General features: G+C 35.7%; 2 protein-coding genes across 3 annotated transcripts in view; both read left to right on the top strand.

The window, feature by feature from the left end:
• SLC12A2 (solute carrier family 12 member 2) overlaps nucleotides 1-16,230 on the top strand; it is a 98,289-nt gene that overhangs the window by 63,299 nt on the left and 18,760 nt on the right. For both annotated transcript variants that reach the window (XM_069589505.1, XM_069589506.1), the window contains 3 exons: nucleotides 2,397-2,508; nucleotides 4,029-4,169; nucleotides 15,203-15,309. In XM_069589505.1, coding sequence (XP_069445606.1) covers nucleotides 2,397-2,508; nucleotides 4,029-4,169; nucleotides 15,203-15,309 — 360 coding nt within the window. The remainder of the gene's footprint in view (nucleotides 1-2,396; nucleotides 2,509-4,028; nucleotides 4,170-15,202; nucleotides 15,310-16,230) is intronic.
• Nucleotides 10,297-11,449, top strand: LOC138931534 (alpha-ketoglutarate dehydrogenase component 4). Its single transcript, XM_070292397.1, has one exon. It carries the CDS (start codon nucleotides 10,313-10,315, stop codon nucleotides 10,622-10,624), a length of 312 nt encoding a protein of 103 aa, XP_070148498.1. The 5' UTR covers nucleotides 10,297-10,312; the 3' UTR covers nucleotides 10,625-11,449.

The following is a 16,230-nucleotide window of genomic DNA, read 5'->3' as shown; positions in this document are numbered from 1 at the left end:
CCAACTCCACAGTCTAGATTACAGAAAAGGTAAAGAAAGTATGGGGGGGTGACCCAGGTTTCTTTTAAAGGATAGGATGAGGAATTAGGAACATCATACGGGCTGGAAATCAGTCATAGGGCCACTTTTAGGAAGGCTAAGAAGGGCAGCTGGGGAGCCATGTAACCTGCTAACACTCAGATGGAGAGACTGGACTACTAGCAGTCTCTGGGCTGCTAAAGAAGACTTCATGTTTGGTTGCCTCAAATCTATTCCTCCAGACAGAACTGGATTTTCAGATGGCTTGCTAAAATTCTGAATCAGTTTGTAGTCTTTATTCGGCTTTTCCTGCTTATTTTATGAGTATAGTTAGGAGCTACTAACTAATTTAGTAGGTAAGTCAGAATTCTTAGTCTATTTGCTTTTTGTTAAAGTTTAACTATACACATTGTTGTTTTAATGAGTTTATGTGAATCTGTTTGAATTTATAAAATGGATATGTGAATATTTTTTCCTCAAACAAGATTGACTTTTACTTCTAGTCAGTGAAAATCAAGAGTTAAAAATACATGAAAAATCATGTGACTGTCTTATTTTTTGAAAGGCAGTTGAATTAATTTTGGCTTTCATTGTAATGAATTAGAATTAAAACTTTTTTTTTTAAATTTTTAGTTTTTTATTTTTTAAATTTTAAAATCTTTAATTCTTACATGCATTCCCAAACATGAACCCCCCTCCCACCTCCCTCCCCAGAACATCTTTCTGGGTCATCCCCATGCACCAGCCCCAAGCATGTTGCATCCTGCGTCAGACATAGACTGGCGATTCAATTCACATGATAGTATACATGTTAGAATGTCATTCTCCCAAATCATCCCACCCTCTCCCTCTCCCTCTGAGTCCAAAAGTCCATTATACACATCTGTGTCTCTTTCCCTGTCTTGCATACAGGGTCATCATTGCCATCTTCCTAAATTCCATATATATGTGTTAGTATACTGTATTGGTGTTTTTCTTTCTGGCTTACTTCACTCTGTATAATCGGCTCCAGTTTCATCCATCTCATCAGAACTGATTCAAATGAATTCTTTTTAACGGCTGAGTAATACTCCATTGTGTATATGTACTACAGCTTTCTTATCCATTCATCTGCTGATGGACATCTAGGTTGTTTCCATGTCCTGGCTATTATAAACAGTGCTGCGATGAACATTGGGGTACATGTGTCTCTTTCAATTCTGGTTTCCTCGGTGTGTATGCCCAGAAGTGGGATTGCTGGGTCATAAGGTAGTTCTATTTGCAATTTTTTAAGGAATCTCCACACTGTTCTCCATAGTGGCTGTACTAGTTTGCATTCCCACCAACAGTGTAGGAGGGTTCCCTTTTCTCCACACCCTCTCCAGCATTTATTGCTTGCAGATTTTTGGATCGCAGCCATTCTGACTGGTGTGAAGTGGTACCTCATTGTGGTTTTGATTTGCATTTCTCTAATAATGAGTGATGTTGAGCATCTTTTCATGTGTTTGTTAGCCATCCGTATGTCTTCTTTGGAGAAATGTCTATTTAGTTCTTTGGCCCATTTTTTGATTGGGTCGTTTATTTTTCTGGAGTTGAGCTGCAGAAGTTGCTTGTATATTTTTGAGATTAGTTGTTTGTCAGTTGCTTCATTTGCTATTATTTTCTCCCATTCAGATGGCTGTCTTTTCACCTTGCTTATATTTTCCTTTGTTGTGCAGAAGCTTTTAATTTTAATTAGATCCCATTTGTTTATTTTTGCTTTTATTTCCAGAATTCTGGGAGGTGGATCATAGAGGATCCTGCTGTGATTTATGTCTGAGAGGGTTTTGCCTATGTTCTCCTCTAGGAGTTTTATAGTTCAAATAGAAACCTTTCTTCACCATAGGTGATTTTACTCATAGAACAACATTCACTGAAATTAAGCTAGATTAGGGAAGACTGATATTACTAAGCAGAAAGGAGTATGATTTGATCAGGCTAAGAAGGAAAGGGAGCTGTTCTTTACATGAAGACACGGCCATGTTCTCATGAAGTTTTCTGAACTCTGTGAAAGAATTGTAATGTTTATTACCTTTAGAAGATGAAAAGTTGTTACATGTTACATCGGTTATGGTCATTTTTTTTCTGTAGTATCTCCCAGGATCTTGATGTATATTACCTATTAATTTAGGATATTTGGTATATTTGCTCAAAGAAGATTTTGTTTCCGCATTTCTCATGTACCAAGGAACCCTGGTTATGTCTCTTCTATGAGAATCGTGTAGCCTGTGTCTTGAGGACAGTTGTGTAAAGGAGAGTCTAGTGTACAATGTAGTGTTAGAGTAGCAACTTGAAATCATGTCCATGTTATCAAACCTTAAATTTCTCTAATTACATTTCTCCTTTCAATCTTAAATTAGGCCTCAGTGTCTTGTTATGACAGGTGCGCCAAACTCACGCCCAGCTTTACTTCATCTTGTTCACGATTTCACAAAAAATGTTGGCTTGATGATCTGTGGTCATGTGCATATGGTAAGTCCTAGTTTTGTCTTCTATATTAAAACATTTTACACTCTGTGTATATCATTTGTAATTTGTGAATCTTTCTAGATTTGAAATAATTTGAGTAGCTTTTAGGAAGCAATATTGCTTTAGCTAAGAAAAATAGCCTACTAAGGAGCTAAAAACAACTAAGGAACCTGAATGGAATTTGGTATGTGTTTTTTTCTTACTGATAAATCTAATAAAGTCCTGAGAACACTAGGAACATTTACTTGTCAAATATGGTACTGATAAATATTTAGTATCTGGTATGTAAAGAGTAGGGTGAAAGCTGAATTCTTGCCTGTTCATTTTAGTTTTATTCATGAGTAAGGAAATTACTAAAAATAGGGGTAAATGTTAATCTAAAAGTAGTTTTATTTTTGGCCTCTTGGCTAAAATCACTAGATGATGGATCTTTTCTGCATAAGAAATTGGAGTTTGGTAAAAATTATTTACTAGATTAACTTACCTCCCAGGGTCTATTGCTTATTTTATTTTGGTGCTAGAAATGCATGTTATATGCCCTATGTCCCAGCCCCTGCTAGAGTTAATCTTCTACTTGTATAGTAGTAAAATGTGTGTGTAGGGTAGTGGAAGAACACACTGGGACACTGACTCCACTTGGGACCTGTGGAGTTTCAGTTTGTCTCCAAGTAGATCAATTCAGGTTGGAGTCTTGAGCATAAGAAATTGCACAGAGGCAATTTTTCTACTAATAATGATAAATTATACTACTCCTTTTCTTGTTTAGTTGCTAAGTCATGTCTGACTCTATATGACCCCATGGACTGTAGCCCACCAGGCTCCTCTGTCCATGGGATTTTCTAGACAAGAATACTGGAGTAGGTTGCCAGTTCCTTCCAGTTCCTTGTCTTATTCATGTATAATTAAAGTGAACTTTTAATCTTATTTTTAGATTATTTTTTTCTTAATACATTTTAGGTAAAACATATAATACATTTTATGTGTTGCTTACAAGGATCAAAATAGAATTGCAACTTGAAAAAACTCATTTCCTTTCATATGTTATGTCATTGTTCAACAGAAGGACAAAGGAAAAAATGAATTTATATAGCTAACTTTGACTTTTAATGATATTTCTAGGTTTCTGAGAATTAATAACTCAGACATTTGAGACAAATGAAAAGATGGGAAACTTTTCCATAGAAAAATAGAAGGCTGTTATTTTTCTCTGTGTAATCTATTCTTCATTTTCAGTAATTTATAATTTCTCTTATTTACTACTACCAATGTTTATTTATTTTTCAAAGTCTGTGTTTCCTTTTCTCTCTCTGTGCCTCTGTTCCATCAACACTGTCTTTTCATAATCTTTATTGGATGTAATTCACCAGTTTGAGAGTAAAATGCTAGCATTATATTGTACTTCCCTTCTGCCCCCATTGCCATGTGTGGATGCCTTGTTTAAGCCAAGATAACAGGAAGCTTTTTTATGAAAATGGAATAGATTACCTTTCAGTTAAAGACTTATTAATATTTTTACCTTAAAGGGCCCTCGAAGACAAGCTATGAAAGAGATGTCCATTGATCAAGCTAAATATCAGCGGTGGCTTATTAAAAACAAAATGAAGGCTTTTTATGCTCCAGTACATGCAGATGATTTGAGAGAGGGTGCACAATATTTGATGCAGGTAAATTTCTTACCTCTTTTGAATGATAACATTTTAATTCTGTGTTAAGTGTTCAAAAATTTTTTTATTCCAGGTTTCATATTCACATTAATAAAAATTATAAACCTTCAATATATCTTTATTACCGTATACCACTACAGTTTATTTGAGAGTTAAAAGGACTATAGAAATACTATGCTGTTAGTTGACAGTAGAGAACCTCTTTGTGAATTATCTTAGCCTATTTCTGTCCTTTTCCTAAGGTATTTCCCATTCACTCACTGCTGAGATTCACTGGGGTTTTTGGAGAGAGTGTTAAGTAATGGCAGTCCTTATTGAATTTTTAAAGAAATTTTAATTCCATATTTCTATTATTTTACTGGTTCTAAACTTAGACTTGTCATAGGTTTTGTGTTTGGCATAGTAACCAGAATGTGGGATTTGGAATCAATCCTAGGTTTAAATGCTAGCTAGCACTGCCACTTCCTTATTATAGATTTTGGACCAAACAAAAAAATTATTTACCTTCTCTGAAACTCAGTTTCCTCACCTCTTATGGCTGTAGGAAGACAGTGTTGGCCAACTTATTTTTATAGGAACCTCTTTCTTCAAAAGAAAACTTCAAGCAAAAGCCCCTTGTTTTGCTTTGCTTTGTTTGAGCTGCTTTGTTAAAATAGAGTGGGAGATTCAGAATACTGTCACTGGCCTTTTTCTATTTTGTGTCTTTTAAAACTTGACAAGCATGTGGTTAAGAATAGTCTAGGCAGTCCTCTGGAATAATAAGAGGTGGAAGTAGGATTGCTTTGACAGACATAAAGCCTTATCATAAAACTAGTGATTAAGAAATCGTGGTGTTGAAGTAGGGACAGACATTTCAACTGAGTAGAAACTGAATCTTTGATATAGGAAATTAAATACATGACAGAGGTGACATTGAAAGGATGAACTGGGAAAACTGATTATGTGAAAAAAATAACAGGTCTTTATAAAGATGAAAAATATTTCCAGGTGAGTTGAAAGACCTGCACAAGAACAGAAAATTTTTTAAGCTTTTAAAAGAAAACAGAAAATAAATTTTTGATCTTGGACTAGGGAAGAAGTTTTTAAATGAGACACAAAAAGTTAAACTATGAAGAAGAAACCAATTTTTTTTTAGTTAACATATAAAACTGCTTCTTAAAGAAAGCATGAAAATGAAAAATGAAGCCACAGACCTAAGGGAGAAAATGTTATTAGCAAAAGAATATGGTCCACAATATATAAAGAAATACTGTAAATCAATAAGAGATTTTTCTTTTAAAGAAGTAAAAGACATAAAAGAAGAGGAAACCTACATGACAGAAGTAGAAACTAAAACCAGAGTACAGTCTTTAGCGCCTTTTCTAGTGGCGGTAGATTTGAAGCACTTTAAAGGACCAGACCCTGGGAAGAATTTAAGAAGGCCTGCACAAGTTATTAAGAAGATAAAAGATAATCAGGAGCAAAATGATTGGATTAATTTGTCCTTGATTTTTCCCTATTTAAAGTGCGTTCACCTGAAACTGTATTTTACTCAGAGATCAAAGTATTGACACCATGGGAAGATATTTCTTTGACATCGCACTAATAATCAACCTGCTGGAAGAGTTGTCTTTGAATTATTTTCTGATATGTGCCCCAAAACATGCAAGAACTTTCGTTGTCTTTGTACAGGTGAAAAGGGGACTGGGAAGTCAACTCAGATGCTATTATATTATAAAAGTTGTCTCTTTCACCGAGTTGTCAAAGATTTTATGGTTCGAGGTGGTGACTTCAGTGAAGGAAATGGACAAGGAGGGGGTATCCATTTAAGGAGCATTTTTTGAAGATGAGTGTTTTGCTGTTAAACACAATAAAGAATTTCCCTTCAGTGTAACCACGGGAAGGATACAAACGCCCCACAGTTCTTCATAACAACAAAATAAACTCATTTAGATGGGTATCATGTTGTTTTTAGGCAAGTGATTTATGGTCAAAAAGTTGTGAGAGAGAAAACCAGAGAACAGATGCAGCTAGCAAACCACTTGCTGAAATGCAGATACTTAGTTGTGGGGAGCTAGTTCCCAAATCTAAAGAAAACAGAAAGACTTCTGAAGAAATCTGACTATCTGGGCCTATCGGTATGTGGTCTCGCTCAGTTCAGTTCAGTCGCTCAGTCGTGTCCCACTCTTTGTGACCCTATGGACACCAGGCCTCCCTGTCCATCACCATCTCCCAGAGTTTATTCAAACTCACGTGCATTGAGTCGGTGATGCCATCCAACCATCTTATCCTCTGTCATCGCCTTCTCCTCCCACCTTCAATCTTTCCCGCCATAAGGGTCTTTTCAAATGAGTCAGTTCTTCGCATCAGGTGGCCAATGTATTGGAGTTTCAGCTTTAGCATCAGTCCTTCCAGTGAATATTCAGGACTGATTTCTTTTAGGATGTGCTGGTTAGATCTCCTTGCAGTCCAAGGGACTCTCAAGAGTCTTCTCCAACACCACAGTTCAAAAACATCAATTCTTCGGCACTCTGCTTTCTTCTTTAATAAGCATTTTCTTTTTAATAAGCATCAAGCTTATTAAAGTGAGTGGTGATTATTACTTTATTCACTTTTTGTATGTGAAATATGTAAATATTTTAAACGGAATGCTACCCCTATCATATGGTTGTTTCTAGTGCTTAAATCTTGGTTACTTTTGTATAATTTATATGAACACTTTGATAATTACTTTATATATTTAATAAGTGTTATAAAGGAAATGACGGAGAAGGCAATGGCACCCCACTCCAGTACTGTTGCCTGGAAAATTCCATGGACGGAGGAGCCTGGTGGGCTACAGTCCATGGGGTTGCGAGGAGTCGGACACGACTGAGCGACTTCCCTTTCACTTTTCACTTTCATGCATTGGAGAAGGAAATGGCAACCCACTCCAGTGTTCTTGCCTGGAGAATCCCAGGGACGGGGGAATCTGGTGGGCTTCCATCTATGCGGTCGAACAGAGTCGGACACGACTGATGCGACTTAGCAGCAGCAGCAGCAGCATAAAGGAAATGAAGGAAAATACTTACTTAGAGCAATGTTTCTTAACTTTAGCCTGCATCAGAATTACCTATTGGACTTCCTAAAACACAGCCTTCTGGGCCCTGTCTTTATAGTGATTCAGTAGGTCTAGGGTGAGGCCCAATAATTGGCATTTCTAACAACTTTTCTGGTGATGCTGCTGCCATTCCAGTCCAGGTACTATGCTTTGAGCACCATACCCTCGGGTTTTTGTAGTATATATGACAGTATTGTAAATTTGCCAAGAGTGAGGAACTATCCTGCTTAGCATTCTCTTCCACCTAACATGCTCATCCCCGCAGGTCATGACAGTTTCACCAGTGTGGGCAAAGGGAGCATCAGTATCATTCTGAGACTGCCTTATAAACCTGACAAATGCTGCTCCCCTTACAAAGATGCTCAGGAGATGGTTTATTGCAGTGGCAGAGTATCTGAGGAACTGTTTTAAAATACCCTTACAAATTGCCTCTTTAGAACTAATCACTGAAATATGAGTTGCCACTGAGTATTTCTCTTTACTTCATACCTTCTCAAAACCCATTACATAAAGTGGCAAATGCCTTCATGTCTGTTGGAGGTTTATAATCTTTGTCAAAGTAGTTTGTGCATTGATTTCTTTATACAGTAACTTATAGTTCTAGAGATGCTGTTTTATACGGGTTTGTTTTATTACACATTCTGATCTTTTTAATTTCTTTGTCACTTCATTTATCAGGGTACTAATTATAATCATAAGCATTTATTTAGAGACTCACTATTTTAAGAGGTTCAGTTCAGTTCAGTTGCTCAGTCGTGTCCGACTCTTTTCGACCCCATGAATTGCAGCATGCCAGGCCTCCCTGTCCATCACCAATTCCCGGAGTTCACTCAAACTCACGTTGATCGAGTTGGTGATGCCATGCAGCCATCTCATCCTCTGTCGTCCCCTTCTCCTCCTGCCCCCAATCCCTCCCAGCATCAGAGTCTTTTCCAATGAGTCAACTCTTCGCATGAGGTGGCCAAAGTACTGGATTTTCAGCTTTAGCATCATTCCTTCCAAAGAACACCCAGGGCTGATCTCCTTTAGAATGGACTGATTGGATCTCCTTGCAGTCCAAGGGACTCTCAAGAGTCTTCTCCAACACCACAGTTCAAAAGCATCAATTCTTCGGTGCTCAGCTTTCTTCACAGTCGAACTCTCAAATCCATACATGACCACTGGAAAAACCATAGCCTTGACTAGACAGACTTTTGTTGGCAAAGTAATGTCTCTGCTTTTTAATATGATGTCTAGGTTGGTCATAACTTTTCTTCCAAGGAGTAAGCGTCTTTTAATTTCATGGCTGCAATCACCATCTGCAGTGATTTTGGAGCCCCCCAAAATAAAGTCTGCCACTGTCTCCCCATCTATTTCCTATGAAGTGATGGGACCATGATCTTAGTTTTCTGATGTTGAGCTTTAAGCCAACTCCTCTTTCACTTTCATCAAGAGGCTTTTTAGTTCCTCTTCACTTTCTGCCATAAGTGTGGTGTCATCTGCATATCTGAGGTTATTGATATTTCTCCCGGCAATCTTGATTCCAGCTTGTGCTTCTTCCAGCCCAGTGTTTCTCATGATGTACTCTGCATATAAGTTAAATAAGCACGGTGACAATAAACAGCCTTGACGTACTCCTTTTCCTATTTGGAACCAGTCTGTTGTTCCGTGTCCAGTTCTAACTGCATATAGGTTTCTCAAGAGGCAGGTCAGGTGGTCTGGTATTGCCACCTCTTTCAGAATTTTCCACAGTTTATTGTGATCCACACACTCAAAGGCTTTGTCATCATCAATAAAGCAGAAATATATGTTTTTCTGGAACTCTCTTGCTTTTTCCATGAAAAGAAATGCAAAAAAGCAAAATGGCTGTTTGGGGAGGCCTTACAAATAGCTGTGAAAAGAAGAGAAGCGAAAAGCAATGGAGAAAAGGAAAGATATAAGCATCTGAATGCAGAGTTCCAACTAATAGCAAGAAAAGATAAGAAAGCCTTCTTCAGCAATCAGTGCAAAGAAATAGAGGAAAACAACAGAATGGGGAAGACTAGATACCTCTTCAAGAAAATTAGAGATACCAAGGGAACATTTCATGCAAAGATGGGCTTGATAAAGGACAGAAATGGTATGGACCTAACAAAAGCAGAAAATATTAAGAAGAGGTCGCAAGAATACACAGAAGAACTGTACAAACAAGAGCTTCATGACCCAGATAATCACGATGGTGTGATCACTCACTTAGAGCCAGACATCCTGGAATGTGAAGTCAAGTGGGCCTTAGAAAGCATCACTACGAACAAAGCTAGTGGAGGTGATGGAATTCCAGTTGAGCTATTTTAAATCCTAAAAGGTGATGCTGTGGAAGTGCTTCACTCAATATGCCAGCAAATCTGGAAAACTCAGCAGTAGCCACAGGACTGGAAAAGATCAGTTTTCATTCCAATCCCAAAGACAGGCAATGCCAAAGAATGCTCAAACTACTGCACAGTTTGAGCATCTAGTAAAGATGCTCATCTCACATGCTAGTAAAGTAATGCTCAAAATTCTCCAAGCCAGGCTTCAGCAATATGTGAACCATGAACTTCCAGATGTTCAAGCTGGTTTTAGAAAAGGCAGAGGACCCAGAGATCAAATTGCCAACATCTCTGGATCATTTTAAGAGGTAGTCTTGCCAATAGCTTCCTTATGGGGCCCTTTGGCAGTAAGACATTAACAGTGCTAACTTCTTTATTCCTCCCCCACTTTTCTTTAAAGGCAGGAGACACTTGATTGTGAACTGAATTTTAAATAGTCATTTTAAATTAGTAGAAAATTCTTGTTTTTACTGAAAATTCATATTACATCATGATGATCTTTAAACCACATGGATCTCATCCAGTCTTAGTATAGCTATAATTACCTTTTTTCCTGGGCAAAACTAGCCTAGAATTATCCTATAATATATACTGAGTGTTTCAGAAACCTTTTCTCTTCTTCATCAGCTACATTTTGAGGTAAGAAGCAATTTAAAAAAAATTTTTCTAAAATAAGTAGGTCAAAATAACTTAATAATGCCAATAAGAATATTTAAAACTGCCCCTTCTCGGGGGTCATGATGGGCAGCAAGATGGCGTCTGCCAGCAGGGTCGTTCAGGTAGTCAAGCCACATACTCCATTAATAAGGTTCCCTGACAGAAGAGACAATCCTAAACCAAATGTATCAGAAGTTCTACGATCAGCAGGACTACCATCTCATACTTCTTCAATTTCACAGCATTCTAAGGGAAGTAAATCACCAGACTGGCTGATGCATCAGGGTCCACCAGACACTGCAGAGATGATAAGAACTCTACCTCAGAAATACAGAAGGAAACTTGTGTCTCAAGAAGAAATGGAATTTATCCAACGTGGAGGTCCAGAATAATCACTGATAACGTGGCTCCTATTTGTCATCAGATAAAGAAGAGTCTTTCTAAAAAAGGACTTCCAGAATGACAAATGAAAAATTGTATATTAAACAACTTTAATAAATATTCTGTAAAAAGAAAAAAGATGAAGTATAGGAAGTTTAGATGGACACTTATATCTCCTAATTTATGTATCTTGGTCAGCTTCTCTATAAGCTTACCTGATTGTTTATATACTTTATACCTTAATTAAAGTATACATTTTAAAATGTTAGCCTATTAACTTACTCTTGATTATCAAGCATAACAGTGTTGAACTATTGAAAGCACACAATGTCTAGTGAACCGTCAAAGGCTTCCAGCAATTTCACTTTTCTTTCAGTTTCCGTTTAAACATAGAATATATTTGGCAGAATTGCAGCTTTCTAGGAGTAATTTTCCTGAACTTGAATGAGGATCCGTGAAATAATAACTCCATTATTTGTTCTTACTTCTCAGTGTGTTTGCATTCACAAAGTTACTGGAGTATTACTGGCTTATTAACAAGCATATCCTACTCTAAATGATAAAAATATACCCATGGTAAAACAGGTGACTTTGTGGTATTAAGACTAGGGAGTTAACACATAATATTGTATGTAACCTGTATTCAGAAAAGAAATGCCAGAGTATAAAATGGAAAATGGGATAAAAATGAATATAGCATAGGAATACCATTTGACCAGAAATTGTAATTTATGGTTTCAGGGGGATTAAGAAAGTCTTGTTCTTTGGTTTATCTCTTTCTTTTGATTGTGATCATGTGTACAAATCCTGATAATCATAAACTTTCTCAAACTTAATTGTCTGAAAGTCTCATAAAATCAACCTATTTACCTTAAGTCAATTAATAGAATTTTGATAGGGGGTCTTCCTGTGCCAAGGGTAGGTATAATTGTGAAAGTAAAGCCTCACAAAGTGAAATAAATTCTCTTCCATACCTTTAAAAAAAAAAAAAAAAGAATATTTAAAACTAAATTATACCCATGTCCTGTAGCTCCTTTCTATATACATAAAATGCCATAATATTAATTAAATCATAATTTAAAACCATCACTATTAACTCAGCCTTTAAAAAACAAAGCATCTAAAACATGAAGCCAAAACTATAATTTTTATCAGTGATTCTTAATACAAATCTCATGGCAGTATTTAACTGGATAACCATGATATTTGGAAATGTTTTCACTTAATAGCCAAAGACATACTATTGAGGAAATAGCTATTCTTTCTGCCACACTAAAAATAGTTACCAAAACATAAATAAATAAAAAGTTACAATGATACAAAGAAAAATATTATAAAAAACAAAGCATTTCTTATCAGCAAATTCTGGTGGAAGATAGGCAAAAAACATTGCTAACAATTCAAACAAATGACAGGGAGAATGTCTTGATTGAAACTAAAGATATTTGGAATAAGCCTCAGATGATTGCACTTTGCTAAATCAGTTTCAATTATGGAAGTTCACAAAAAACTTATTTTCTCTGAGCCAAAAGAAATATGTTCTAGAGAAGACATTTTCAGTAATGTTATTTCTTTAAAATACAGGATGTTTTATAGAAACATAAAATATTACTCGTAATTAAATAGCTACTTTGATTATAATTTATAAAGGATTTAGGATGACTGATGTGAAATTTCTTTACTCAGTCATTCAAGAGAAAGTTATTATGATAATGAAGTTGAAAGCAGAAGTGCACAGAATACCTCAGGATGTTTAATGTTATACAAATAAAACCTTTTAATTATAATAAGATTGTGCAAAAGTTTGTGATGAGAAAAGGAATAACTCTGACAGTATTTTGTATTATCAAGAAGTTACCAGTCATCTTGTAGCTTAGTTCTTTAAAAGAAAAACAACTGTAAAACTTGAAGATATTTCTTGGTTTTTGCTTACCAGAAAAGTGAAACAAAATTATGCTCTGTAGTTAGTAGCCACCTTGCTACCTAACACTTAGTTTTACAAAACAAAAATAAGTAATTTTATCTGTTTCCTAAAGGTAAATGGTTGTTTATAATTCTGAGTTTAAAAAAATCTTTTTTGAAATTTGTGCAGGAATAGAACACTTTGGAAATGACTGTGAACTTTACATGGGTAGGCTTATTGCTTTTGTTCCCAAGTTATCCAGTCTTTAGGACAGTGGCACATGGTCAGCTCTTGAAAAGTACCTGAATTAATCTTTAACCAAAAATTTTTTACGTATATCACCTATAAAAACTTAAGTGTGACCTCACAGCACATAAAAACTTAATTCAAAATGGATCTAAGATCCACAGATAAGGGTAAAACCATAAAGCTCTCTGAGGAGAACATAGAGGTAAATCTTCATGATCTTGAATTTGACAACATATTCTTAGATATGGCACCAGAGACACAAGCAGCAAAACCAAAGAGTAGACAAGTTTGACCTCATCACAGCTAAAAACTTTTGTACATCCAAGGATATTATCAAGAAAGTAGAAAGACAACCTACAGGATGGAAGAAAACCTTTTCACATCATGTATAAGTCCTAATATCCAAAATGTATATAAAATTCCAAAGAAACAAAAAGACAAGTCTATTTAAAAAGGGGCAAAGAACTTGAATAAACATTTCTCCAAAGAAGATATAAAGATAACTAATGAGCACATTAAAAAATGCTTAGTATCATTAGTCATTCAGTTCAGTTCAGTCACTCAGTCGTGTCCAACTCTTTGCGACCCCATGGACTGCAGCACACCAGGGCTCCCTGTCCATCACCAACTCCTAGAGTTTACCAAAACTCATGTTCATTGAGTCGGTGATGCCATCTGACCATCTCATCCTCTGGTGTCCCCTTCTCCTCCTGCCCTCAATCTTTCCCAGCATCAGGGTCTTTTCAAATAAGTCAGTTCTTTGCATCAGGTGGCCAAAGTATTGAAGTTTCGGCTTTGACATCAGTCCTTCCAGTGAACACTCAGGACTGACCTCCTTGCAGTCCAAGGGACTCAAAAGAGTCTTCTCCAACACCGCAGTTCAAAGCATCAGTTCTTCGGCACTCAACTCTCATGTCCATACATGACCACTGGAAAAACCATAGCCTTCACTAGACAGACCTTAGTTGGCAGAGTAATGTCTCTGCTTTTTAATATGCTGTCTAGATTGGTCATAACTTTTCTTCCAAGGAGTAAGCATCTTTTAGTTTCATGGCTGCAGTCATCATCTGCAGTGATTTTGGAGCCCAAGAAAATAAAGTCTGCCACTGTTTCCATTGTTTCCCTGTCTATTTGCCATGAAGTGATGGGACTGGATGCCATAATCTTAGTTTTCTGAATGTTGAGCTTTAAGCCAACTTTTTCACTCTCCTCTTTCACTTTCATCAAGAGGCTCTTTAGTTCTTCATTTGGGCAATGCAAAATCAAAGCTATAGTGTGAGATACCATTTTATACTACTAGCTTGTATGTAATTAGGTAAACAAGAAATAACAAGTGTTGCTGAGGATGTAGAGAAACTGGAGCGTTTGCATTGCTGGTGAGAATGTGAAATGATGCAGCTGCTGTGGGAAACAGTTTGGTTCTTCAAAAGGTTAAACAAGGAATTACTGTATATCCAACAATTTATTACTCCTAGTCATATACCCAAAGAAATTAAAAGCCAGGAGTCAAAGAGATGTTTTTAGGCCAGTGTTTGTTTCAGCATTACAGTAGCCAAAAGGCAGAAACAACCTAATTATGTATCAAAAGATGAATGGATAAACAAAATATTATAAATACATAGAATGGACTATTATTCAGCCATAAAAAGGAGAGTAGTTCTAATAGATGCTGTAACGTGGATGAACCTAGAAGACAGTACACTAAATGAAATAAGCCAGGGCCCGGAGGGAGGAAAGAATTCGTGTTTAGAGAATTTCTGTTTAGGGTGATAGGAAAGTTTTTTCGAAATAGATAGTGGGGTTGGCTGTACAACACTGTGAATGTGATTAATGCCATTGAATTGTGCATTTTAAAATGGCTAAAATGGCAAACTATTTTATCTTTTATATGTATCCAGCCTTGGGAATAGGATTTTCAGTGTTTTTTTAAAATATTATAAAAGAAATTAATTGGATTTGGGGGCATATTTGTTAAGCACATTGAATTGCAACTCTGCACAAAGTTGTGAGAACAGTTGATGGAATTTTAAACTGTGGCCAGCAATGCATTCAGTTTGGACTTCTGATCAGGTTTTAATGGCTGTTATCAAAATATATATATAATTGAGAGTATCACTGTATTGTTATGATTTTTATGAAGGGTTAAGTATATTCCATCATCTTTCTCTTACTACAGTCAAAAATTTTAATAAGTCATGAAAGTACAAAAATTTAGAACTTTTCAGCTGTTTATCTTCTATTTTTATGTTTAATCATAAGTAATATGATTTATATAGTATATGTAATTTATTATAAGTATGCATGTATTGCTGAAGAATTTTTACTGATAAGAGTACACAATTTTGAAATGTCTGGAGTCTGTCCATTAGGATATTGTCATTTAAAAACCATTTTGTGAATAGCGTATCTTTAAAGTTGTATTTTTTCTGTGTTTTAGGCTGCTGGTCTTGGGCGTATGAAACCAAACACACTCGTCCTTGGATTTAAGAAAGACTGGTTGCAAGCAGATATGAGGGATGTAGATATGTATATAAACTTATTTCAGTGAGTATCCTTTTAATTCAGTAATTTAGTTGATTGAGAAAGTACTGATTTTGAAAGCTTGCACTGGTTTTTGAAGTCTGTTCTTAAATAGTCTTTTCTAGTAAAAGGATAAGAATGAAAATAATCACTTGGAAATTATTTGCATTTCCTTTTTTAAATGCACTTAATATGTTTGCTTTTCTGCACCTTTGAGTTAACTGTTCACTTTTCAGTGGTATTGCCAATGAAGTTTATAAGATAGCTTAGTTTTGATTTACATCAATTTACAGGTTGTCTAATGAGTTCTTATGCTTTTGTTACTTTGTTTTTCTGATATTACTGTATCCATGTTATTAATTTTTGCATATATATCTGTTTAATATAAATATGTTTTGGAACGGAACTTTTTAATAAAAGATAAAATTTCTTTTTGTCAGATTTTGTTTTTAAGCTTGAAAAGTACTTTCTCTTTCTATAACAGTATTCCTGGTATTTATTTAGCAAATCTCTTTGTTTAGTCCACATGAGCATAAGGATTCCCTCTCCCTACATCATAGTTGATTGAAGAGTAGCTTCTTCTTGTCATAGCTACTGATGAAATAGAACAGTTCACTCTTTATAATTTCTTCATAAAAAATTTCATTTTAAAGAAAAATTTATATCTAGCAAAATAACTCTTTAAGACCAGATTCACATCCTATTTCTCTGTGAATTTTTGTCTGTTTATCCTTAACTAACTGGAGCTGTTTCCCTTCCCAGAGCCCCTATTGTGTCTATTGATAGAACCATATAATTATTTGCCTGTGTCACATGTAATATTTTTGTTTTTGTAGCTGCCTTGAAACATTTTTGTGGAAGTACCCAGATCTTATACTTTATTTTTATAAATCTCCTTGTATTGATTAGTAAAACATGCCATAGATAAGATTTCCCAAGGAATTG

Source organism: Ovis canadensis, chromosome 5 (assembly GCF_042477335.2).
Source record: "Ovis canadensis isolate MfBH-ARS-UI-01 breed Bighorn chromosome 5, ARS-UI_OviCan_v2, whole genome shotgun sequence".
NCBI classification, from domain to species: Eukaryota; Metazoa; Chordata; class Mammalia; order Artiodactyla; family Bovidae; genus Ovis; species Ovis canadensis.
Note: the sequence above shows the minus strand (reverse complement) of the source record. Positions and strands in the feature narration are given on the sequence as shown.

Excerpts from the sequence above, each read along its gene's own strand:
- LOC138931534 (XM_070292397.1), top strand. The coding sequence starts at position 10,313 with ATGATGGGCAGCAAGATGGCGTCTGCCAGCAGGGTCGTTCAGGTAGTC.